General features: G+C 52.3%; 1 protein-coding gene across 3 annotated transcripts in view; it reads right to left on the reverse strand.

Moving 5' to 3' along the window:
• TNS3 (tensin 3) overlaps nucleotides 1-26,411 on the reverse strand; it is a 239,058-nt gene that overhangs the window by 145,559 nt on the left and 67,088 nt on the right. For 2 of the 3 annotated variants that reach the window (XM_036863546.1, XM_036863553.1), the window contains one exon: nucleotides 11,810-11,848. Coding sequence is in view for 1 of the 3 variants with exons in the window: in XM_036863547.1 (XP_036719442.1) it covers nucleotides 11,810-11,848; nucleotides 15,258-15,368 (150 nt within the window). In the remaining 2 variants the exon portion in view is untranslated. Of the gene's footprint in view, nucleotides 1-11,809; nucleotides 11,849-15,257; nucleotides 15,391-26,411 lie in introns of those variants that run through there. The other variant, XM_036863547.1, reaches the window with a different exon arrangement.

Genomic DNA, 26,411 nt, shown 5'->3' on the forward strand with positions numbered 1-26,411 from the left:
CGGCTCTCAAAGACACCATCAAATTCCCAACAGGAGCGTTCTCGGGGCCAGCCAGGGGTATGAACAGTGCGGGAAGGAGCAGCCCAGGAGCGACCTGCAGCCCCAGGAGAGACCAGACACACTCTCCAGAAAGTAAGGGCCTGTGAGATTATCCCTGGGGTAGTGTCACTCATCCTGGGAGGGCGAGAGCTCTCTGCAGAGAGAGGGCTTCAGCAGCAGTGATGTGAGGCCACTCCGGGTGGTGCCCAGTGGGGAAGTGTCCTGTCCTGCAGGCCCATCCTGCCCCAGTGTCCAAGCTTCCCACCAAGGATGGCCCCACTGAAATCCAGGGGTCCAGAGGAAAAGGCAGGCCCCCTTTCTGGGAACATCTCTGAAATGGTGTTCCCTTTTTATAGGTGAGGATATTTCCCACATTTAAGTTGCTTAAAATGAAACAGAGAGGTAAATATAAGACTGTGAATGTGGAATTAAATGCCGGATGACAATGGATCACATTCAAGAAAAGACAGGGACTTCCCTGGTGGCGCAGTGGTTAAGAATCCGCCTGCCAATGCAGGGGACACGGGTTCGATCCCTAGTCCGGGAAGATCCCACATGCCGCAGAGCAACTGGGCCTGTGCGCCACAACTACTGAGCCCACGAGCCACAACTACTGAGCCCACATGCCACAACTACTGAGCCTGCGCTCTAGAGCCCGCGTGCCACAACTACTGAGCCTGCGCTCTAGAGCCCACGAGCCACAACTCCTGAGCCTGCGCTCTAGAGTCCGCAAGCCACAACTCCTGAGCTCGCGTGCTGCAACTACTGAAGCCCACGCACCTAGAGCCTGTGCTCTGCAACAAGAGAAGCCACCGCAGTGAGAAGCCCGCGCACCACAATGAAGAGTAGCCCCCGCTCGCCGCAACTAGAGAAAGCCCGCGCGCAGCAACAAAGACCCAACGCAGCCAAAAAAAAAAATTTTTTTTTTAAATAAAGAAAGAAAGAAAAGACAAACACATGCTGAATTAAAATGGAAGATGAGTCTTGGCTGGAGCGGCTGGGAAGCCACGTCCATGTTTGTGTCCCAGTGCTCACTGATTGGAATTAAACTCTGTCTTGCCCTCCAAGAACCAAATAAATGAGGTCACACCATAACCGATTGGCCCCCCCACCAATCAATAACTGTATGGTCACTCCATGCACTCTGGAAGACAAATGCCTGCTACCCAGGGCTGCCCACCGAATGCTCAGAGCCAGCCTCCACAATCCTGTACTGCCTCATCCATCAACCAGCCCAGAGACCACCATGTCTACTGGCTTCTGTCCCTGCCGAGTTTAAGGCCACATTGTGCAAACCACTGAAATGTGAGCCGAAAAAGAAAGAGATCTGTTGCTGCTACAAACACGGGTGGCTGTTCACGTCTCCGGAAAGGCACAGTCATCAGAGCTCTCGACCTAACCAAGTTGTGTAAGACCCAGGGCAAATCCAGAGGACCGATGTGGTCAGATCATCTCCTAAGTCTCCTTAAGCTTTCATAACACTTGGAGGGAAGTTGAGAGGACTCATTGTGGGTGTACGTTATGCAAAAACAGGACAGGGGCGCCTCAGCCACTGGACTGAACTCAAAGACAGGGCTATCAATACACCAAAGACACACGGCGACGGTTGTCTGTGTCGACGACTGTTGTCTGTGTCGACACAGTTAAATACTAAAGTGAGTCACGGTCAGGATTCTGCGGGTTAACTGACAGGTCAATTCAAGAACCACCTACACATTCTGATCATTTTTAATGACAGGTTTGACTGGATGTGAAAGCAAATCGATGGCATGTGACAATCCTCCTCATTACTGTTATTATATGGAGAAGAGAAATGGTTAAAGCCACATATCCCAGACCTTGTTCGAGCCCAGACCCATCCTAGTGTCTTCCTTGCACTATCTCTCATGACCCATATGGCGGCCCCCTGAGCCGGGAACCCTTACCATCCCCGCTTTGCCAAAAGGGAGCTGAGGACCACATGCCCAAGGTCACCCAGCCAGTGAGATGCAGCGCTGGGACTCAGCCCAGAGGCCACCATGTCTGCTCCCAAACCTGTTTATGCCAAATGCATAAGAGGTTCCCAGCTCTTACTCACCACGGTGGGCCGCCAACTTCCCGACTACCCTAGCACCCCAAAAGCCAAGACCACTCAGCCCTCCACCGCGGATTCCTCCCAGCTTGGCCTCTCCTCCTGCCCACCTCTCAGGTTTGTACGAGAATTGCCCACTGCAGGTTCGTGGGGAGGCAGCTGGGAAGTGGGCTAGGGTCTCTTCTTTCTGATGGGCAAGTCAGGGGAAAAGGTCTGAGGACCCCTAATCAATAACTAATCAATTGCGGACCCCCCTCGTGGCGCAGTGGTTAAGAATCTGCCTGCCAATGCAGGGGACACAGGTTTGAGCCCTGGTCTGGGAAGGTCCCACATGCCACAGAGCAACTAAGTCCATGCGCCACAACTACTGAGCCTGTGCTCTAGAGCCCGCGAGCCACAACTACTGAGCCCGCGTGCCACAACTACTGAGCCCACGAGCCACAGCTACTGAAGCCCACGCGCCTAGAGCCCGTGCTCCACACAAGAGAAGCCACCGCAATGAGAAACCTGCGCACCGCAACGAAGAGTAGCCCCCGCTCACCGCAACTAGAGAAAGCCCGTACATAGCAACGAAGACCCAACGCGGCCAAAAATAAATAAATAAATTTATAATTTTAAAAAAAACTAATCAGTTGTAGTTCATTCAAGGTTGTCATGTTCTAAAAAGTCACCATGGCACTGGCCAGCCTTCTTGTGCCTATGAACACCAGCCATTGTAAACAGAAATCACTAACAAAGAGAAAAAAATGCAAAAAATGTGGCACTAAAAGAAATATACCTTGAAAAGGACACCTGTTTATTGATACTATTAGTCTGAGGGCTGAAACAAGAAGGCACCTTGCACAGCCTCAGCTGGTGACGTGCCCACAGGCAGCTCAAAATTTTTGCCCTTCTGCGCACATCCCTGGACAACCACAGAATCACAGTGAGTGTTGATTTGTGGATTACAAATAAATTTTAGTAAATAGGCAAGTTTGCAAACATAAAATCCACAAACAATGTGGTGTGACTGTAATTTAGTCTATTTAAATTTGTAGATGATTCAATCTTCGATTCACTTAAGAACTATCTGGAAAACTTCCCAATTCTAATGTCCCCACATTTGTCACAGTAACATTGTGAAAAGAATCATAATCACAGTCTGATGCAGTCATAGTTGTAAGTTTATGTGATATCACTTTTTCATACCAAGGGTGCCTTAAGCTCCTTGGGAAGCTAAGCCCTGGAGTCCTCCTTCCTCTTTGGGAGGTAGAGGCTGACAGGTTGACGCTGCCACGCTTCCTTCTGAAGACACGCACCGTCTCTGCCAGAGCTCTGTTTCCGCCTGAGGACTTCCGACGCCATGCACTGAGCCGCTTGGAGCGCTTTCTAGACAGAGACTCTGAAGAAGATAGCTCTGTGTTCTAGAACACGGACAAAAGGACCACAACGTCGTCTATGCAGGAGGGAGAGGAGAAGGGCATCAGCAGGTGAGAGGCTGTTCCCAAGAGGAAGGGATCTCGGTGAGGCAGATCCAGCCCCACCCCCTCTCCGTCCCCCTAGGCTGCAGCGTCCTCGGTCATCCCCACGCCCAGCTCGCACAGCCCGCCAGGCTCGCTCAGAGTGGCCACACCCCTGGAAGACACCTCCTTGTAGAGCAGGTGCTCAAACTTCACCTGACAGCACAGTCACTCGGCAGGCTTAGGAAAAGAGAGATCTGGGGTCAGGGGTGGCACCAGAGGATTTGCGTTTCTAAGTTCCCAGATTTATGCTGCTGCTGTTGTTCTGAGATCACACTTTGAGAACCACTGACTAAATAAACTATCTGTGCATTGCTTGGTTTGCACTAAAACCTTGTTATCGCATACGCTGCTGGCTTTGCTAAAGCATCCCTCGCTGTCGTCTTCACTCAGTCCCCCAATCTCCCAAGCACGTTCGGAATGACCACTGCAGCAGTGCTGTCAGCCTCTACTTGAGTATCCCCAAGGACAGGGAGCTCACCGCCTCATACACCTCCAAGTCCATTTTTAACTCTTAATTTTCCAAAGTCCTTTGTCACATTGAGTCTAAATCTGTGCTCACTCAACGTCTGTACCTCGGCCATGAGCAAATCATATTGAAGTCAATCCCTCTGGGGAGGAAGATGGATGATTTTCCCAAAGAGAAGAGTAAGAATGCACTTGGCTAGTTTGAAACTAACTTCAGGTAGAATGATTGTTTTAAAAAGGCTTTATGAAGCAAACATTGCCATTTTAGAAAACAATGTATCACCTCTGTGTCATGTGCTGATGAACTCAGCAGGTTTTCAGTGAAGCATTTCATCAAGCAGACACAGTGTCCTTCCAGATGTCAACTAGTCAGGAGGGCACACTGGCCGCTGGCGGGCAAGCCTTGAGCCCTCAGGTACTGCAAGATAACTGGGCAGGATGGGGAGCTGGCAGCAGATCTCGAAACATGGTGGGCGATCCACATGATGAAAAAGTTACTGGCCACTGGGCCTCAATCACCAGCCCACCCTGAGCTCTGTGCCTATACTACTTGCATCCTGCATAATAACCCTGGGAGGTGGAGACCAGGGTCCTGAGCTTCAGGTACCACCAGCTTCCAATCACTGAATCACTGTAAAGCCAAACCCAGACATCACATCACTTCATCTGGTAAGTATTTCAGTATCTTTAGAATGAAGACTTTTTATTTTTTTAATAAATTTATCTATTTATTTTTATTTTTGGCTGCGTTGGATCTTTGTTGCTGCGCGCGGGCTTTTCTCTAGTTGCAGCGAGCGGGGGCTACTCTTCGTTGCGGTGCGCAAGCTTCTCATTGCGGTGGCTTCTCTTGTTGCGGAGCATGGGCTCTAAGTGCGCGGGCTTCAGTAGTTGTGGCACGTGGGCTCAGAAGTTGTGGCTCACAGGCTCTAGAGCGCAGACTCAGTAGTTGTGGCACACGGGCTTAGTTACTCCGTGGCGTGTGGGATCTTCCGGGACCAGGGCTCGAACCCATGTCCCCTGCATTGGCAGGCAGATTCTCAACCACTGCACCACCAGGGAAGCCCAGAATGAAGACTTTTTTAAAAATACAACAAAGTACCAGTATCATTAGCAATATATTCCTTAATGTAAAGCAAATATGAAATCATGTTTGTACACAAATATGGAATCAATGTTCAAATGTCCCTGTCTCACAAGTTTTGTTTTGGTTTTGTTTTTTCACAGTCTGATGGTTTGAATCAGGACCCACACCAAGTCTTACAATGTTTATTTAATCTGTCTCTTCGTTTCCTTGGAGGAGCCCAGGTTCCTCCTCCTCTTCTTGCAGTGTATTTGAAAACAACTGGGGTTTTTTTTTTACCCAGTAGAATTTCTCCATTCTGGATTTTGCTGACCCCTCTGGAAATATTTTTCAGATCGCTCTGGCCCTGTATTTCCTGTAAGCTGTGGGCGGGTCTGGGCTTGGTGTGATTCCGGTTGGATTTCTGGTAGGGTCTCAGCCAAGAGGCAGCCTGTCCTTCACGTGAGGCCCACATGACCCCACCAGCTTCCTTTTGTGAACAAGGAGGTTACAGAAGGCCACAGCCTAGAGCCAGCTGTTTAGTTATTAGTGGTCTGAAACATGGCCTATTCTAACTCTATCACTTTCTCAACATCTCTTAGCTGGAATTCCTCACCAAATAAAACTTCCTCCCTTCATCTATTTTTAACTCTGAGGTACAGTTCGTACAAGAAAGGAAGGTTAAATGCTTGATTGCTTCTCTTCGTCAAATTTCACAAGTTGGTTCCCTAACATCCCATCAAGGGTAACTAACAAAGTTTTGTTGCTTGTTTAAGTAAGTGCTTTTTAAAGTCTGTTGTATAGGTCAGAAAATGACGTCTCAAAGTGACAAAGCTAACAGCTGTTACAACCCCGATCCCGGGCAATGTCTGCACTCAGGGGCCCCAGTCCTCAGCTCCACACCTGCTCTCCAGACCCAGTTCCGGAGACAGGCCCCTGTGTCCCTACGTTCCTTGGGTCCCAGGAGAGGGCCAGGGTGGAGGGCCCTAGGGCATATAGAACTTGGAGAAGAATCTGACTCCACAACCCTGGGCTCCCAAAATGACAGCCAGGGTCACTCGCCACCCCCCGGGCCATTGCTCCCAGGCAGAGACTTAAACTTGGGGGAGTTTGCCACTGTGTGCTTTTTTTAAGGAATACTCCTCTTGCAGAGCTGACCCTGAACTGTGTTCACGTGTCCCCTGCAGCCTTCTCCCCACACCTGCAGGCGGGCCTGGCGGCCAGCAACAGCACGTGCCAACAGCTTTCACACCCCAGCTACAAAGTGGGGGGGGGGGGGCTTATGGTGGGGGTTTTTCTTAATTTGCAGAGGGTTGTCCCTCTTTCTCAGAAGGTCCCTGAACTGAAACTTAAGGAAAGGCTCCTGATGGCCGACCTGGAGTTCCCACTAAGGAATTGCAAACGCTGCCCCGGCCTCTTCACCGGGCCACCTTCCCAGAAATCCTGACAATTCTACCCCCAAAGGTGATAAAAGCCAGGGGCCTGGATGTTATTCCAGGTGAGGGAGGGAACAGTGAAATCAAAGCTAGTGTAGACCCAGGTTTGGCCTGGGGTAAGGAAAGGCTGGCGGCAAGTACCTCCTTCCTGGAAATCTACGGGAACCCACACCCAGGTGTGGGGATGGCCCAGGGCCGCGTTTGGGAGACGTGCTGACGGCAGCCGCCGCCAGAGGCCGGGCAAAGGTCAGGGCCCCCTTCCCGGAACGCGAACTGGCTGGGCTCTGACCAGTCCGGCCTGGGTCCTGCTGATTCCTGGAAGGAAGGGAAGGGGGTCTTCCCATTCCCACTGTGGGCTCACCCTGACTCAATGCCAGGCCAGCTCCCCAACCTTCACAGAGGACTCTGAACTGAGAAAAGCACAACAAATGAGCAACTGAGAAATGAAGTAACGAAGTCATCAACCCGGCCCAGGCGCCCGGCCTGCTCTGAGATGCGCTGGAGGGGCTGGTGGGCGTCTGGATCACCGGTGCACCGGGAACCTCAGGAACAGGGAGCCCCCGGGCCGCCTCTCAGCTCAAGTTGTTCCGCTTTTCCTCAACGCTCCGCACTCTTCCCCCAAGCTGTACATCCCCGGGCACTCCTGTCCATCCGTACTTGCTGAGAACACACAGGAGCAACCAGCGTGTGCCCCCACTCGGGTGCAGCAGCTGGGGAAACAGGGCGTGAGGCTCTCCGCGAGCAAACGCAGACCCTCCAGCAGCACCGCAGGGCTAGAACACCCTGCCTCTCCGGTGGAGATGGTGCCACAAGCTCTGGCCTCACAGCTGTCCCTCCGTTTCTAGTTCTTGGGCATGCCCCAGCCCCCCGAGGCCAGCTGTGCTTGCCATGTTTCTCCCATCCTAACTGAGCCTTTCAGTCTCCACGTGCCCCTTCAGTGGTCCTCCACGGGGCTCCTCAGACGACCCATCCCTGTGTAGACAGGTTACTTGGAGCACAGCTATCAGATGACTTAGTTTCAAGGTTAAACTCTGGGAGTGCAGCATCGTTTATACTTTTATTTCTGGGTCTCACCCGGCTTTTACCAAACACATAGATGTTAAGTTTGGTTCTCTTGACCGAGGGGAAGACTTGGACTTTGATCCAACAGGATTCTTGAGACTTTTCTCTACTTCCTAAAGATCAGAGAGATTAAAAAGCAAGGAAATTTGCAAGTCTCTGTTGGCCTGAAACAAATTAATATCATTGTGATTCTGGTCAAATATGTTCTTAAGAGATATACAGCCTCTGAAGGGGCAGCTGTGGGTCCCAACATGTGCGTGCGTGCACACGTGTACATGTGTTTGTGACTTTCACAAAACAGCATCTATCTATCACTCAGCTAAGACTCTGCTGTGGTAGGCAGATCCATGTCTATGCTTCTGAAGGTTTACTATTCGGGTGGAAACAACCTATAAGCAGGAATAACCAGCATCCAATCAAATGCCCGCACTTATAGACGAGGACATGAAATTCGTACAGAGAGCCTGCTGCGGAAAGGAGCCAGCAGGAGGGACAGAGGTTCCATGAGCTGCAGTAACACTTCTTTACAAATCATTATCTGACAGATAGAAACTTTGAAATGTGTCGTTGTTATCTAATTTTACAGTAAAATAAAGGGTAGATTCATCAGAGTAGATTCCTTTCCCTCCATCTCAAAACTTCCAGTTATCCAATTTGGTAGACATTCTTTCTGAAATAATTCAATACTTTTGAGAGAAGCTGTCACACGGCCACTGGTGGGAAATGTGACACTGACAGCGCATGCTCGTGGGCATGTGTCCTAAACAGTCACGCCGCCCTCGTGCTAACCTCATGGCTCATGACCACTTCCTCTGATTTCGTGAGTTTAAGCAAACGATATTGAACAAAGTCCCAACACACACACACACACACACACACACATACGTACACGCAAATACAAAGGTGTAGCTGTCAGAACCCAGCTTGGAAACTCCAGCCTCAGACAGTGTAATCTGATTCCTAAGGTCACCTTTGACAGAAACCACCCATGGCCTTCACTTTAATTAAACAAGGAGAAATAAAGCCATCTGAGTTCAGTAAACAGCTGACTCAAATTTCAGCAGCTATTCTTATACAACCTCTTCTCCAGTGGGAGAGACCACAATGGCCCAGCAAAACAATGGGTGTGGGCGTGCCAGCCGCCAGGTGAGGGCCTGCACCTGCGTCCTCAGCGGAGGCCGGCACTGCCCTGACCGCCTCCCGCACGTGGCCCCGAAAGGCAGAGACACGGCCTCTTTCAAGGACGGCGGCTGCTCTGGAGAGAATGCACCTCTCGGACGCAAAGCAGCGCGGGGCTTCCGTACGGCTGGATGCTCTGGGGAGGTGGCTGTGTGCTGCCCGTGGGTGCGACTCATACACGTGGACTCACAGCGTCCCAGCGAAAGCTACACTGGCACCTGGGAAAGAGTTTCCGTTGGTGCCCTGATATGAATCCACTCCCTTGGGTAGCACTGGAAAGGCAAAGATAAGATGGAAAAACAAACAACACTGCCCCGACGTCAATAAAAAGCTGTCAGGCCAAGTTCAGAGCTCCATGACGCCTGTGCTGTGGAAAGATCCTGCAATCAATCCACCGACCACCAGCCGGACGCTCTCACGCCACCTGCATCCTGACCCCAGGCTCTTTTCCATGGGCTTCTTGAGTTCCTCTAAGCCTCCAAATGAGGGATGACAAGAATCAAGGTCTTAGAAATGCCTGTCAAGGTGCCTTCACCCTCCCGCAGCAGAGGGCACGCTCTGGAACCGATCAAACTGGTTCTCTCCCGGTAGATGGCAAGAGAACAACGATCAAAAACAAAACACGGGCTTCCCTGGTGGCACAGTGGTTAAGAATCTGCCTGCCAATGCAGGGGACACGGGTTCGAGCCCTGGTCCGGGAAGATCCCACATGCCATGAAGTAACTAAGCCCGTGCGCCACAACTACTGAGCCTGAGCTCTAGAGCCTGTGAGCCACAACTACTGAGCCCACGTGCCACAACTACTGAAGCCCACATGCCTAGAGCCCGTGCTCCGCCAACAAGAGAAGCCACCGCAATGAGAAGCCCGCGCACCGCAAGGAAGAGTAGCCCCCGCTCGCAGCAACTAGAGAATACCCACGCGCAGCAACGAAGACGCCACGCAGCCAAAAATAAATAAATAAAATTAAAAAAAAAAAAAAACACAGAAACAGCAAAGGCTGCGGGAACTGAGACCTGTTATCGCCCTCTTGAATTCACTGAACAACAAATAAGGCTTTTCCCCGCTCACTGTGTACTTTCCTCGTGCCAGAGCCGGAGTTAAGAATCTTCACACGTTATTTCATCCCATCCTTATCAGCGCTGCGAGGAAGGGGGTAGTATCCCCACTGTACAGAAGAGGGAAGTGGAGCCCAGAAGCAAGAGGGCTCCGTTCAAGGTCACTCGGCTCTCCTGTTGTCACAGCCTGCGTGGGACCCCGACCTGACTCTAGCCCCACGTAATCACTGCTATATTCTGTGCTATACGTGCAGGTGAACATGCCTGTAGATCTATAGAAACATCTAGAACATACACATGACTCAGTCTTAAAGACCCTGACCACCTCTCCCATCACTAACGATCATGGTTGCCTAGAAAAACAGTGATGCGTCCACTGTACAGCCCAGTAGACCACGTTCCGTGGAAGTCCCACAAGTATGACCCAAACAGGCAATAAAGTACTGGGTACCCTTGTCTGTTTCTAAATGCCACGCCAATGGGTACAGCCACATAATGCCAACGGGTTTGATAAGCTGCCCTTCAAAGCTTGTATCCGATGTCCCTCTAAAACAATATTTATCTCTATCTGGGCAAAGGCTGGAGCATTTCTGTGCAGCTGTGGTTCAGCACCTGTCCCAGACTCAGTCAACACCCTGCATAACTTCCCACATGGCACTTTCTCCACTGATTTGCCTTTTCCCTCCTTACTGATAAGGCACATGCCAGTAATGTGGTTTCCTTTTTACACTGGCTTCCAGGAAACTCGGAGCCTGTTTGCACGTTTCATCAGCTCAGTTAACATTTACAAAGGGAGGTTTGCCTCCCAGACCTTTTTCTCAGCCCCACTGCCTGCCATTTTTAGTCGAACTTCACACCCACTTTTTAAGCCATCGCAATAAACAGAGGATCTGCTACCAGAAAAGGCCAAGAAAAACGAGCATCAGGGCAAACAGCCAAGGGTTCAGAGCATGACAACCACATGAAGATTCCTTGATTCCTGTGTCCCAAACACCCCAGGTGGTCACAGAGGTGCCTTGCCCGGCAAAGACTCTCACAGAGCATAGCTTCATAAGGTGCAGGGCACCTGTGCCATCAGAGGCACAGGAAGCAGGAAGGTGGGCGAGAAATCCCCACCAGGACTTTGGATTCTGTATATGGCGAAACCGGGGCCAAGGGCACGGTGCCGCGTCCAGCCTGGGAAGCACAGAGGACGCACCTAGTAGATATCCTGGAGAAGGCGCCGGGGCACACCTGTCTCCTCTCCTCACAGGTGAGGCCGGGAAAGGCACACACTCCCCGCACAGTGAGTCACTTCCAATTTGCAATAAGAGGGTGGTCGGCATCCTGTTGTCCTGGAAAGTGCGCTGAGCCGGGTGCCCCGCAAGCTGCTACTAAGTCATTAACACCAGGCTTAACCCCCTCCAAGGGGTTAAGGAGGTGGGGGGCAAAGAAAACACCCAGAGGCACAATGACATTCAAAGACCATATCCATTTAAAAAGCAGACAACCATAAAGCTCTGCCAGAGTGAAAGTGTTATCACTGAGTTTACCTTCAATCTGATAGGAAGCTGGCATCGGTCAGAGCCTCCTGCTCCAAAGCCACTGCATCGTGCCCTCCACACAGACACCCTGGACCCCAGAGCTTTGCCCACATCTCTATCACTAAGAAAATGGACGAGGCGCATCTCTGCATTACAGCAGGGGAAACTCGGGCTCAGGGAAGTGAATCCCTGAAGTAATTATCACTGATCGGAAAGGTAGTTCTTACAAAGGAGCGCGTGACTCACTCATCTTAAGGAAAGCGTGCAAACAGCTACTGCAAGGTGGTCCAGGGTCCCTACAGAGCTCTGTGAACAAAAGCTACAGCTCAAACAGAGGGAGAGGATCCTAGAGGGGTCGGGAGACTCCCCGAAGAGGGCACAGCAGGAAGGGCCCCGAGGAAATGCCAAGGACTTACCTGTTCCAGGTGGGCTTGAGCACAGTGGGGACTCACCACCTAAAGGGAGAAGAAATACGATCAACAGGTGGGTTCTCTCAAGAAAAAAACTCAGCATCACGACCCAGCGGGGCTCCCAAACCTGAAACTACCTCTGACCACATTCACACAAAGTTTCGCATCTCAAGACAAAAAAGACCTAGCGTTTACTTCGCATCTCAAGACAAAAAAGACCTAGCGTTTACAGAATCCAGATTTTTGTTCACTTTTGTAAAGTCCGGATCCTTTTCAGAGAATGTCATGAAAACCACGGAGCCTCTCCCCAAGAGAAATGTCCATCACTCATAAATACAGGACTTCATCTTTAATTTGGAAGACCTAGCAGACTTCCAGGCTAGGAACTCCTGATCTAGGGCAAGCCCCTCCTCACCGGGTAGCATGGGGAGCGGGGGCCAGGAGAGGGAGCTGGGAGCTCTACCTGGGGGTCTTCCAGCTGCCCCAGCACCTCACAAACACGCTCAGGGCTCGCATTCTCTACAAAACAGATTGCCTTTTCTAGAACTATTTCCACAAGCGGAACCAAAACCAGAGTCTAAATGTGGACATGTCATTCTAGGCTGGAGCTTAGTGCATGAGTCAGTGGGAAGGAGTCCCTTTGACTCCACCCCGGGCCCCTGCAGATGTGAGCACATTAAGAAAGACACACAGGCCCATGTGATGAGGCCACAGCTGCAATCAGGTCAGAAGAAACACAGTTACAGGCACCCGGGACAACAGACCCCAGCTCTGGAGTCCATCTTGGGTGGGACTTCTTCTCCACCACTTCCTGGCCATGGGCCCTTGGGCTCTAATCGCTCTGGGCCTTGGTTTCCCCATCTGAGAACTGCAAGTTGTAAGAGCTTGTGGTGCCCAGAACAGGGGCTGACATAGGGCAGCTTCTCCTCCTGGGAACACGGTGCCCTCCCTCAGCAGAAAGGGCTGTCGGCAGGTGAGGGAATCAGACTTGCTTCCTGCAGTTCTGGAAGGCCAAGATCCTGGCACCTGCAAGCGGGATTCAGCTCCCCATGAGCTGCGTCCTGGCTCTCCTCCCTCCGGACCACGTGTAGCCCCATCCTCAAAGAGTTTTCTAAAAATGTGTAATGGCAGGAGAAATCCCAGGGATCTGACTAATTGTCCTTGTGGGGTGGAGTGGGCAGCAGTGCAACCTTGGTTCTTGCCATGGCAACTATTTATAGTTCTCCAGCTTATCTTACAAAGTTCCTTAAGGAACATGATACACAGTCATTCATTTGTCTGGGTCATATTATTACTCCACCAGGATTCTGACTCATGTTCTCATCTGGGACAGGGGCCCTCTCTCCTGGCACCCCATCTTCTTCCCCACTGCCTAGCATACACTTAGCAGCCCCTCTCACTGTCCAGGATCACTGAGTTAATAGTTGCTTCACTCTACACTGAGAATTCTTAGGAAGCAGGAACAGTCTTTGGAAATATAGGGAGCTACACACAGACGCTCATAGGATGGTGCTGGCAGTCAGACAAGGAGCCCCTGTGGTTATGGAGCACGGTGATTAATTTTATCCTGTGTACAGTCCTCACGTGGTGCAGGCTTGTGTCCTGGTGCTTCACTAAACGCTTGACACAGTGGTGCGAAATGTGCGAGCCACCAGAGCTCCTGCCTTGACGAATCATTATCTGTACCCCACGCAATGGACTACTAATCCAGCGATAAAAGGAAGTGAGCTGACAGGCCATGAAAAGATATGGAAGAACCTTAGATACCTATTTGCGAAATGAAAGAAGCCAATCTGAAAAGGCGGCATACTGTATGATTCAACTTTGTGACATTCTGGAAAAGGCAAACTACGGGGACACTAAAAAGATCAGTGGATGCCAGGTATTGGGAGAGGGATGAGAAGGTGAAGCACGGAGAAGCTTTAGGGCAGAAAAACTGTTCTTTGTGGTACTGGAACGGTGGATGTATGTCACTATACATTTGTTCAAATCCTAGAATGTATAGCACCATGTAAATTACGGACTTTGGTTAATAATGTATCAATATGGGCTCATCAAGTATGACAAACGCACCACACTAATGCAAGATATTAATAATAGGGGAAATTATGAGGGAGGAAAATGGGTATAGGTTAACTCTCTATACTACTTGTCTAATTTTTCTGTCAATCTAATACTGGCCTAAAAAATAAAGTCCATGAATTCTTTTTCATTCATTGTCTGGAAGATGTGCTGGTTAAGAGAACAAAGCAAAAGCCCTATGCAACAGCAGACACCTGAGTTTTAAAAACAGCAACCACTAGGAAGACAGTCCAGAAGCCAGGCGTGTCCCGCACCTCCCATGTCCCCTAGAGCCACATGAAGTGCAATGACACCAACCACCCGGCGTGGCCCCAGAATGTCCTCCAGAAAACGAGAGAGAGCTCTGTGCTCTGGGGCTCTCCCAATCCCACCTCCCGGGACCACCACGATAAGCCCCAGCTAAGGCTGACATCACTAAGAGCTGTGCCATCCGCACCCCGATCTTGTCATTTATACTGAGTGCCTTCTCTTGCCAGGCACTCGCTGTCCTTCGCGGCGATACATTAGTAAGAAAAACGGACAAGTCCTCAGGAAGGAGACACTGACTAACACAAACTGCATAAACTGTACTCTTCATCAGGAAGCGAGCTGCGGCGTGGGGTGCGGTGAGCGGGCTCTCCAGTTCAGGGGAGCGAATGTCAAGCAGCAACTCTCCACATTCCTGCCAGAAAAGAGCCTCTCGTCCAGGGAATCGATTACAAGCCCTACTGTCTGTTTTTACACACACTGCTGTGAAATGCAGACAGCAAATGTCTGAGGAAGGACCTTGAGTTAGAATGAATTTGCAAATGAAAATGCATAAGAAGTACCAACTCAGAGAAAAAGGGATGGTGGGGAGTGGGGGCGGGGGAAGCAACCTGTCCGTACAGAGAAAACTAATGTTTACATCAAGAACTGCAAACACCTACTTTAGTAAAGACCATCATCAAGTGGACACACTGACACGTGTCCCTTCAAACCAAAATCCCAGGATGGGAACTCCATGCAAACAGATGAGACTCTTCCGGTACACTTCCTATTTCCTCCCTTCAAACAAGAAAGAGGGAGGCAGCGGACCACGGTCTGGCGGAACCGCGGAGCAGTCACGGTCAGGACACAGCACGTTCCCACGTGGGCCACTCTGCTCGGCATCAGGGAACGTGAGCGCTGCGCAGCCCGGCCAGAGAGACAGAAGCGCACGGCTTCTCGGAGGGGCTACGTCCCCTGCTGGAGCCCACGTGGCCGCAGGCTCCCCACCGCCCCTCAGATCTGCAGGCCCTGCCTGCTTTCCCCCTCGGGAGCTGCACGTCCTCGGGACGGAGCCACCAGGTAACCATGCCGAGGGCCGCTGTCCCGGGTTCAGGTCGGGTCAGCGACGGCGGTGCAGGCTCACCTGCTTTCTCTCCCCATCTCCGGGGCGTCCTCTGATCGCACCCCTCACAGGGCCGTCTGGGTCTTCTGCTATTTTCGTTTGACAAAAGGAAAGACTGTGGTGCTGGGTCATTTGCAGGTGACCTTGGTCATCCTCAGCGTGAAGGAGCTGGTGCTGCCTTAGCATTCGGCCTCTGCAGGGCCAGTCCCATCCCACTGATGGAGCTGAAAACCGAGCAGGCCCACAACTCCCTGAGGGCATGGCCAGCGCGTTTTTTCAGAGGGATCTGGCAGTGCCCCCCGCCTCGCCGAGCCCCTTGCCTGCTCTGTGAGGTGTCCTGAGCCAGCGGCAGCGGGACGAGAACAGGGCTGCGTCACCTCCAGCAGGGCAGCCCCCCGGGGAGGCCTGCAGCTCAGTCACAACAGGGCCAGGGCCCCTGCAGGTCCTTCTCCCCGGCCCGCACAACCCGGGTAGCTGGTGAGCGTACCGTGAGTGCCCCGGGGCGCTGAGTCCCAGAGAGGCTGGGCCACGGATCCTTCCAGGGAGGAGACTCGGCGGCCACAGAGGTCAAACTCCACATTCCTCTCCTGATACAAACGGATCCCCTTTTCCACCGGAAGGAGCCCGGGACCAGGGGGGGGACAGAGGATGTGGGAGGGACAGGGCAGGAGGCAGAGCCAGTGCCCACTAGTGACTAAGGTAGCCCCAGAGGAGGCCCCAGAGGCCTGGCCTGTCTCGGCCCCAGGTGGGGCCGAGTCACCGTTACCAGGGGCAACCACAAACAAACAGGGCTGTGCCCAGCGCACCTGGCGACGTGGCGCCTGCTGCCTGCTGGTATCAGCAACCTGTCCCGAAGCCAGCAGGTGGACCGCTGAGCAGCACAGAGGAGGGACGAGGGCGCCCCGCACCAGAAGTGACTGTGCCCCTGGGGGATGGAAGTGTGGGTGAGTGCGCGTGAGGGGGAGGGAGGGTAGAAGGTGAGTGTGAGCGTTGTGTGTGTGTCTACGTGACCGCGTGTCTGTGTAACTGAGTGTGTGAGTGTGTGTGTGTGTGTAAGTGTGTGTACACACTACAGAAGCCCAGCCCTGCACTTCACTTCCCGGGGGGAACCATGGTGCTTTGTCTGCGGCGAGGCTCTTTCTCCGGAGGGGTGAGGCCGCCTCTGACAGCCCACGGGGGCACCTCTCCTTGCTTCCGGAGATTAATCCTGGAGAGAGACTACAGCTCAGGTCTCTGCGTGCCTTACGGAGATTTGCTCTCCTTCTCCCGAGTACCACGAAACAGTGAGCTCAGCTTTGTCGTCATTGCTTCTTATTAAATCTTACTTTGGACAAAGCCATACAGAGAGTGACATTTTCTCACCAGCTTCTCCAAAAACACGCATGCTTCACTGGTGCCCTGCCTATCACTGCGCGCACAGAGTAGAGATGAATCAAGAGTACAACCTCTTGAACCGTCGGGAATCCAAATCGTGCTGAGTCCTGTGAATGAGCTCCACAGAAGCCCAGACATCAGTGCCCTAGAGCGTGTGGCACGTACCACGTGTTCAGCCACTACCACAAAAGTCCGCCCGCTTGGTCTCTCCTCCTGCCATTTATTTAACTCTGCCCACAGCTGAATCCCTCCAGTTTGGCATCAAGCCGGCCCGAGCAGATCCGATTCACGCCGGGATCTTGGAAGGGTGGATAAGCTCAACAGCAGCAGCCAACACTTATCAAAGTGCATTCGGTAACTGCACACACGTGCAAAGGCAGAATGATCCTCCACCACGGAAGTGCGAAAAGAGCAAACAGGGAGAAGACAGGGTGAGCCGACTTGCTCGCAGGTGGGATGCCAGGCGGTCCGCTGAGCTACGTCAAGTGTAAAGGCATCGCTCTGCGCACACACTGCATCGTTAAATACAATCGCTTCAGCACAGTGATCTGAATTCTAACACAGACTGTGCAAAATCTGCAGTAAAGTTTTCCTCTGTTTTATCTTTGCAAAGGTGATTCCTTACAAAGGAAACTCACAGGGAGATCAAGACTGAAGCACTTTCTTTCCCACATCAGCCTGTTAAGTCACAGGTCATCTTCTCCATCTTGCGCTCTGAGCCAGGAGCTGGAGGAACGGACACGGACACACTGGCCACGGGGACGTCACACTAATGGGGGGGGGAGGGTGACACTTCCCTCATCTCTGCACAGAGCAGCAGCCTGGTGGGAAGAGGGTGGGGCCTTTCCTCAAGGGGCAGAAACTTTATCATCACCTTTATCTTGTATTATGCACAGCTTTTACTGCTTGCATTTTATGATACTGATCAATAAAGTAGCAAGGTGTTTTATGTGCGCATCACAGATGACTGAGTAAAGATAAAAGTTCAATTATTTCTATTACCCCATTTATTATAAATAGGAGGGGTAGAATAATGAGAAGAGGAAAGCCCCCCTCTGCCCTAGCGCTCACATTCTGAGAGAGAGCACGTCTGCTTAAATATCAGCTGTCTTAGTGGGCTCAGGATGCCGTAACTAATACCACAGCCTGGGCAGCTTAACACAACAGAAATGTATTTCCTCACAGTTCCGGAGGCTGGAGGTCGGAAACCAAGGTGTTGGCAGGGCTGGTTTCTCAAGATTCCTCTCTCTTTGGCGTGTAGAAGCCACCTTTTCTCCTCACCTGGTCTCCCCTCTGTGTGATCTCTTTTTTTTTTAATAAATTTATTTACTTATTTATTTATTTTTTATTGTTGGCTGCGTTGGGTCTTTGCTGTGCGCAGGCTTTCTCTAGTTGCAGTGAGCGGGGGCTACTCTTCGTTGTGGTGCGCGGGCTTCTCATTGTGGTGGCTTCTCTTGCTGTGGAGCACGGGCTCTAGGTGCTCAGGCTTCACTAGTTGTGGCACTTGGGCTCAGTAGTTGTGGCACGTGGGCTCTAGAGCGCGGGCTTCAGTAGTAGTGGTGCGCGGGCTCAGTTGCTCCGCAGCATGTGGGATCTTCCCAGACCAGGGCTCGAACCCGTGTCTCCTGCATTGGCAGGTGGATTCTTAACCACTGCGCCACCAGGGAAGCCCCTGTGTGATCTCTCCTTGTAAGGACACCAGTTGGATAGGGTTAGGGCCCCCCATGCGATCTCGTTCTGGGGGTTGGTGCTCCTACCTATGCCTTTGGGGGTTGGGCACACATTCAGCCCACAGCATCCACCATCAAAGGCCTGAGAGGGCCACACAGGCCATTCTCACAAGGTCCTCCAGGCAGATTTGGGCAGGCGGCCTGTAAATGCTCCTCTGGGGTCTCGGAGCATCTGGGGTAGGGGAGCTCCAGCGAGAGGTCCAACACAAACCTCCAAAGAACAACAGAATCCATGCAAAGGGATGGCTCCCAAAATGCCGACCTTCAAGGCTTTATTAACTTATTTGCTTCCTTCAAGCACTTTTCCTTAACTTTATCAGGCGTGACCCTGGAATCCCTAATTAGGTTCACATTCCTCAGGAAACTGTTCTCCCACTGTGCGTTAAAGCCCAATCTAACCTGTCTAATCCCCATGAGAACACACCGCCCCACCAATGCAATTAAGCCTTATCGGTCCTGCCCGTTCCCCCCATCCCGGGGGTGGGGTGCCGAAGAGAGAGAAAGAAAATCACTGCCCGCGGTGGGCAGGCTGCACACAGCAGCCCGGCCTCCCTGGAGCTCACGGACCCGGCACAGCATGGGACCCCACACCGCCACTCCACTTGGCCTTCACCTCCCCTTCTCCATGGACACAGGCCCAAGGTCATCTCACCCCCTGAGGCGTCTCAGGCTGGCTCCTCTGCTGAGGAAGCCCACCTCTCCCTTCCTGCCTAGCCACGCCCCTACTTCAAGGCCAGACCAGAGGCTCCTTCTTCAGGAGACCCACAGATAAGACAGACGTGCCTGCTCCCCGACCAAGCCCCTCCTCTCCTCAAGACCTCTCCTCCCCTCTCTTCCCAACAAGCCCCTCCCCTTCCCTCTCCCCCACCAAGCCCCTCCTCTCCCCCTCCTCCCTCCCCACCCCCAGCAAGCCCCTCCCCTTCCCTCTCCCCCCACCAAGCCCCTCCTCTCCCCCTCCCCTCCCCCCTCCCCTATGCCCCCAGCAAGCTCCTCCCCTCCCCTCTCCCCCACCAAGCCCTTCCTCTCCCCCTCCCCCTCCCCACCCCCAGCAAAGCCCTCCCCTCCCCTCTCCCCCACCAAACCCTTCCACTCCCCCTCCCCCCTCCCCCCCCCCAACAAGGCCCTCCCCTCCCCTCTCCCCCCACCAAGCCCCTCCTCTCCCCCTCCCCCCTCCCCACCCCAAGCAAGGCCCTCCCCTCCCCTCTCCCCCCACCAAGCCCCTCCTCTCCCCCTCCCCTCCCCTCTCCCCCACCAAACCCTTCCACTCCCCCTCCCCCTCCCCACCCCCAACAAGGCCCTCCCTCCCCTCTCCCCCCACCAAGCCCCTCCTCTCCCCCTCCCCCCCCCCCCCCTCCCCACCCCAAGCAAGGCCCTCCCCTCCCCTCTCCCCCACCAAGCCCCTCCTCTCCCCCTCCCCCTCCCCACCCCCAGCAAGGCCCTCCCCTCCCCTCTCCCCCACCAAACCCTTCCACTCCCCCTCCCCCCTCCCCACCCCCAGCAAGGCCCTCCCCTCCCCTCTCCCCCCACCAAACCCTTCCACTCCCCCTCCCCCTCCCCTCTGCCCCCAGCAAGCTCCTCCCTTCCCCCCTCCCCCCAGCACCAGGCTCCAAGCTCCTGCCTTCTCTCTCACTTTACAGGGACACCTGCATGGCTGGGACATCTTTGCCAACAGCAACACAGGAATAACGACCCCCTCTCCCAGGCTTGAACAGCTCAACCAGACCAGCCTAAATAACAGCAACTCTGTGTTGTACAAGGTGGGTGGAGCCAGGAGAAACAGAACCAGGAGGTGCACCAAAAATGCAGGACAAATACAGTGTGTGCTTTTGCTTTTTCTAAGAGAAGAGCTTAGAAATGATAATGACACCACCCCCATGACTTTTTAACTCCCTCCTTCTTGTCACAAAGAGGAAAGGAAGAGAAGTCACAAACAGAAACAACAGTTTTTAAAGGATGGAAATAGTACACGCCACAAAGGGGGATACCAAGGAAATTTCCCCCAAAATATTTTGTTGAAAGTGTCTAAGAATACTACAGTGAATAATGTGGTTTTTGCCACTTGCCCTTTGGCTGACAAGAAAAGGAAAAAAATGACAAATTTTAATAGCTTGTAGATTATCCTCAAATCTTAGTAGAAAATTTTTTTAATTTAGCATTAGGGCTGCATAGGGCCAGCTAGCTTACTCTGAACGTCCACATAAATATGTCCCACTAAACCCACAGGAGTTCACCCTGATGAAGCTAAATCTCCATCCACGTTTACAAAATCCTGCTAATGGTGTCACTCTCCACCCAGAATCCCAAACGGAAAGCCTAAGAACTGCCGGCAACCCTGTCCCCATCTAAGCAGGACGCCAATCCTACCTGCCAGTTCTTCCCTCAAATGCCCACGAGTCCCTTCCTGCTGCCTCGTCCACCGGACCAGGCCCTCCGCCCTCGCTGGGCATCGCTAAGCTTCCAACGGGCCTCCTTCGGCCGGGCAACTCCCCCGAAAAATACTTATTAAAAGTAAAGGAGGGACTTCCCTGGTGGCGCAGTGGTTAAGAATCCGCCTGCCAATGCAGGGGACACGGGTTCAATCTCTGGTCCGGGAAGATTCCACATGCCACGGAGCAACTAAGCCCGTGCGCCACAACTACTGAGCCTGTGTTCTAGAGCCCGCGAGCCACAACTACTGAGCCCACGTGCCGCAACTACTGAAGCCCACACGCCTAGAGCCCGTGCTCCGCAACAACAGAAGCCACCGCAATGAGAAGCCCGTGCACCGCAGTGAAGAGTGGTCCCCGCTCAGCACAACTAGAGAAAGCCCGCACACAGCAACGAACACCCAACGCAGCCAAAAAGAAATTAATTAATTAATATTTTTAAAAATGTTTAAAAAAAAAAAGTAAAGGAGAAAAACCTCTAAAAGGACAAAAGGTTTTAGATAAAGACCCTGGAATCAGAATTTCTAACTTCATAGCCTGTACGAGACACTCAGACAGTCTACCTCCTACCCTTCAAAAAGAAGCTATTGTGAGTTTATCCTAAAGATGGTCTGAGCAGGGGAAGGGGAGGCTGAAAGCCCAGAGCCAGTGCTCAGGTCTGTTAGAACAGAAGGGAGGCCTGCCAGCTCCGGAAGTTCCTGGGGGGCTCAGGAGTTGAAAGGTGCAGAGATACACAGGGCACGTGAGAAGGCCCGAGTCAAAATGCCTAGAAACACACAAAACTGAACTGTGCTGGCTGCACCCAGAGGTGACCAGAGGGCATCCCAGGAGCTATTTCTGTACTTGAAGGAAAATGGGAAGCAGGCACTTCCTGCATCCCTGCTCAAAATAAATAGCTTTACTAGAGAAAAAACAAAGCACGGGGTGCAACTGGAGTTTACCTTTACAAATTAAAATGCGAAGCTGGGGACTCAAATGTCTAGTTGATTATTTCCATCCTGCTGCTAAAAATGTAAAAGGAGAACCGGTTTTTTTAAAATATGAAACCTATCCTCCAGAAGTAGCTACACAAAAATAAAACCAGCAACTTGATCAGAAATGTCCTTCTTCGTGTACAACTGTAAGCAATTTCAAATGAGAGGCTCAAAGATGCCGACACAAACCCCCGTGAAACACCCCCAGACACACACTGGTCATCGCCAGAGGCGGGCGAGCCACATCCCGGGTTCTGATCTCAGCGCCGGCCCTCTGTCCTCGGGGCCCCTCACCCAGGTGTCGGTGCTGTCCACAGACACACATGTTCAGAGGCAGGGAGCGGGTCGATGGCACTGCCACGAGGCACAGGGTGTCCAGAGGTATGGTGGGAATGGGTCCAAAGCCAGCGCCCTGAGCACAAGGCCTGCAGAGGTCCCCAAGGCCCACCAGCGTGTCCTCCCCACAGGGAACAGGGGACAGTGAAGTCGTGCAGGGTTCGGTCACCTCTCCCAGCCCGAACGTAGTACTTGGGGACAACAGAGGGAAAGGGCAGCAGAGAGGTGACCTTGGAGAACAAGAGCTGGCTTGCACCTCCTCTACCGGGCGGGACGTGTCGCCGGCCAGAGCTGGAGCGCACCCCCGAAACCTCCAGGAACCTGCTGGAACCTGCCCCTTCGGAGACCGCACGCCAGGCCCCAGAACAGAGGGCACGGGCACGGAAGGAGGGCACCGTGAGGACGGTCTGCCAATGCACGGAGCACACGCTACAGTGTCTAGAGCGTGGGCCAGGGCCAGCGGGACACGCTGCTTTACTCCTATTTGTACAGGGAGACACCCAGGGTCACAGAGATGCCACCAGGACATCAGAACACAGACCCAGGTCCAAGGGCCCCTTCTCCTGTGGCTCTCGTGGCTTTCGGAGCTGCTTCCAACAGCTACGTGTGGAAATTTCCATTTTCTTTTTTTTTTTTTTTTTAATTTTTTTTTATTTATTTGTTTATTTATTTATGGCTTGTGTTGGGTCTTCGTTTCTGTGCGAGGGCTTTCTCTAGTTGCGGCGAGCGGGGGCCACTCTTCATCGCGGTGCGCGGACCTCTCACTGTCGTGGCCTCTCTTGTTGCGGAGCACAGGCTCCAGACGCGCAGGCTCAGTAATTGTGGCTCACGGGCCCAGTTGCTCCGCGGCATGTGGGATCTTCCCAGACCAGGGCTCGAACCCGTGTCCCCTGCATTGGCAGGCAGATTCTCAACCACTGCGCCACCAGGGAAGCCCTCCATTTTCTACTTCTATTCTCCCAAAAAGAGTGCAGGTGCAGGGAAATAATCATCTATTACAGAATTTCATGAACCAGCAAATAAATGCAGTCACACTCAGAGAGGAGGGAGGGAAATAGTCACTGAGTGCTTTTTCTTGATTTTGTTTATATCTGAGTGACAGGTGCCCGCAGCAGCCTGGCCCCAGGACAGCTTTTCCTCTGCGAGGCGTCCCAGGCTGCACAAGGCACCCTCCACGGCCGGGCTCCCGTGCTGCTGTCTGACCCAGGACAAACACACACACACCTTGGTTACTCTCATCACAAGAGTGACGTCTGCTTTGAATCGACGGGCCCTGCAGTCCTGGGTGCCCTTGCTCTGTCATCAGAGCCCAGCTGCGTGGGTCAGATGGCACCACCCTCCTGATGCCCTGCAGGCAGGCGCCTGTCCCCCCCCCTCATCTCCGGCCTCAGTGAGCGCGCTTGCTTGACTGCATTTGATCATCTCCTGTGTAACTAAGTCCCCTTTGCAAGGTGGCGCCAATAATTAACTAGGATCAATGTGCTAAAAATATTCCAAAACATTACCGCCATTGTTCCTCCCGTCCCCCCAAGTCCTACAGATGAGGGGGACGCAGGGCAATGGCTAATTTGTCACGGGGGCCTCACCCAAGTGGTCTCTCTAGAAAGGACCACAAGATGCACTGGCCGAAGATGACGGTGCAGGGAGCTCTGGGGTTCTTTTTGCTTGTTTTTATTTTTATTTTTTTTTGGAAGCGCTGTTTTTGAAGGAACCTTCCCAAATATACACATTTAAATGACTGCAGCTCTTCAAAAGTCACCTTGAGACACTATACACATATATTCCAGTAATTGTGTTATTAATTAAAACTAAAACCCTGCTGCAACTGCCTTTGGGATGTGAGTCAGGTCCTGGAGAAGAGGTGCGACCGCAGGCAGAGGCAACCGGCACAGCGCGCCAGCACCACGATGGATCAAAGGATTCAGCAAACAGCAAGTGTCCTCCCACAAAGCGCGGAGCCCCGCCACTGATGAAGTCACAAAAACACCTGTTCCCGGGATTTCAAAAGGTATTCTGGGAAACTTGAGCAATGCCTAGGCTCAGGCGCCCCTCCCCTCACAGATGACGTCGCCAACCAAGAATTTGTGACAACTGGCCCCAGTGGCTCCCCCAACCTCCGGTTTGGCTCCAGGGGAGTCAGCCTGGAGTGAGAAGGATGTAGCTCAAAAGTAGGTTCCCAGGGCACCCCAGACGTCCTAGTCTAAATAACAAAGTGCATCTGGACCCAGAGCGGCCCAGGGTTCCTCCTGCTGCCCTCCCCGCGCCCTGCTCAGGATGGAGGACCCCTGCCCACTCGGTAACTAGCCAAAAGGTCAAATGTGCAGCAGGTGAGGGCAGCTAAGAATGCGTGGAGGCCGCCTTGTCAGCCACTACATGATGTGGAATGAAAAGTGACGATTTAGGCCTATTTTTAAATTACGTGATTTATTTAAAATAAATAAATTTCAGAAGAAGATGATAATTCCCTTCTGGGCTTTTTTGGGAAAGGGCTAGTGAATCCTACATAAATATAGCTTAAACGTAGGCTGCTCTAGAGAGCAAATCAGTCGTGATGGCGTGAGGACTCCTGGCTACACGCCACCACCGGCTTCAGCGGCCTCTGTTTGTTTCCTCCCGTGTAAAATGAACACAGTGCCCGCCGGCCTCTCCAGTACTGCCCGTCAGGGTCTGGTAAGGTCCCTGCACAGAGAAGTGCCCAAAGAAAGGAAGGAGGCTCCGGAACCACCTGGAGCGGTGTTGTTCAGGGGATGAGCTTCTCCACATTACAGTGGCTCCATCCCGCTGGCCACCTTCAAGCCCAAAGACCCCACAATCAACGCCCCTGTTCAGGCCCAGATTATCTGTGATTTAAAAACATCAATTCCCATACAAAGAAAACTGCCACGTTTATATAAAACAGCACTTTCCTAGAGCAGCTGCATACGGCTTGCTGACTGAAGAGCAGACCCAGAACCCCCCGGCAGGAATTGGCACGTGGGGGTCATTCCCCAAACTCTGGCCTCAGAGTAACCGTTTCCAGTGGGACAAGAACGCAGCCATGAAGGTACCTTTAGCAGCGTGAAACGTGTAAGGTGACTCTTCTTCTAGCTGTAATGAGTCAAAAAAAGATCAGTGAGGACAGCCTATCAGGAAAGGGATCTTAACGGGAAAAGAAACAATAATGCCCAGAAGAAGTACAGAACTTACCAGGGCTTAATGGCTCTTCTGACCCCAGTGACAACTGGCAAAAATAAAAAAACAAGACACGGAAGCAACCAAGATGTCCTTCAGCGGTTGAATGGATAAATAAACCGTGGTACATCCAGACAATGGAATGTTGTTACTCAGCACTAAAAAGAAACGAGCTATCAGGCCATGAAAAGACATGAAGGAAACTTAAATGTATATCACTAAGTGAAAGAAGCCAGTCTGAAAAGGCTACACACTGTATGCTTCCAACTATATAGCATCCTGGAAAAGGCAAAACTACGGAGACCGTAAAAAGATCAGCAGTTGCCTGGGGTTATGGGGGAGGAGGAACTATTCTACATGATACTGTAGTGATGGATACATGTCATTATACATTTGTTCAAATCCATAGAATGAACAACGCCAAGAGTGAACCCTAATGTAAACAATGGACTTTAGTTAATAATAATGCATGGATATGGGCTCATCGATTGTAACAAATGCACCACACCTGTGTGGAGGTTGACGGTAAGAGGGGTTCTGTGAGAGGATGTAAATTCTTCGTACCTCCCCCTCGATTTTATTATTTTACTATTAATAAAAACCAATCAAACAAAAATCAACAGCCAAGCATCAAAACACAGGCACACATCTGTCTACCACAGGTGGATAAATGGAATTCTCTACCTGGACTGGCCTCCCTGATTGGTCCTAGACGAGCAGCAGGGCGAAATGGACCCGTGGTCCAGCAAGCTACATCGGGGCGCCCAGCCCAGGGCCTGACCGACAGCAAATCGGGAAGCGTCTGTTGAATTGGGCAGTTTAAAAATTAACATCCTCTTCCCTTAGGGCAAGGAGTGGGAGGAGGGAAGAGAAGTGTAAACATTCACTGAGAGGGCAGAGAGGCCGGGCCAGGGTTTGCAGCTCGGGCCCGGGGTAGGACACGGCTCTCAGGTCCTATCCCCGGGCGGGTGGTGGGACTCTTTCAAGTCCCAGGGTCACCGGTAAGGCTGGGGCAAGGACACGATGCCCTCCAAGGGAGGCTGTGACGATCAAAGATAGAAAAGCAAAGGCTCAGCACATTATTGATAATCCCTCAATACTGTAGCTGATTTCTGTTCCTTCTGAGCACAGGTTAGAAGCCAGTCACGGGCTAGATATTTAGCT

This window comes from Balaenoptera musculus, chromosome 9 (assembly GCF_009873245.2).
Source record: "Balaenoptera musculus isolate JJ_BM4_2016_0621 chromosome 9, mBalMus1.pri.v3, whole genome shotgun sequence".
Lineage (NCBI taxonomy): Eukaryota > Metazoa > Chordata > Mammalia > Artiodactyla > Balaenopteridae > Balaenoptera > Balaenoptera musculus.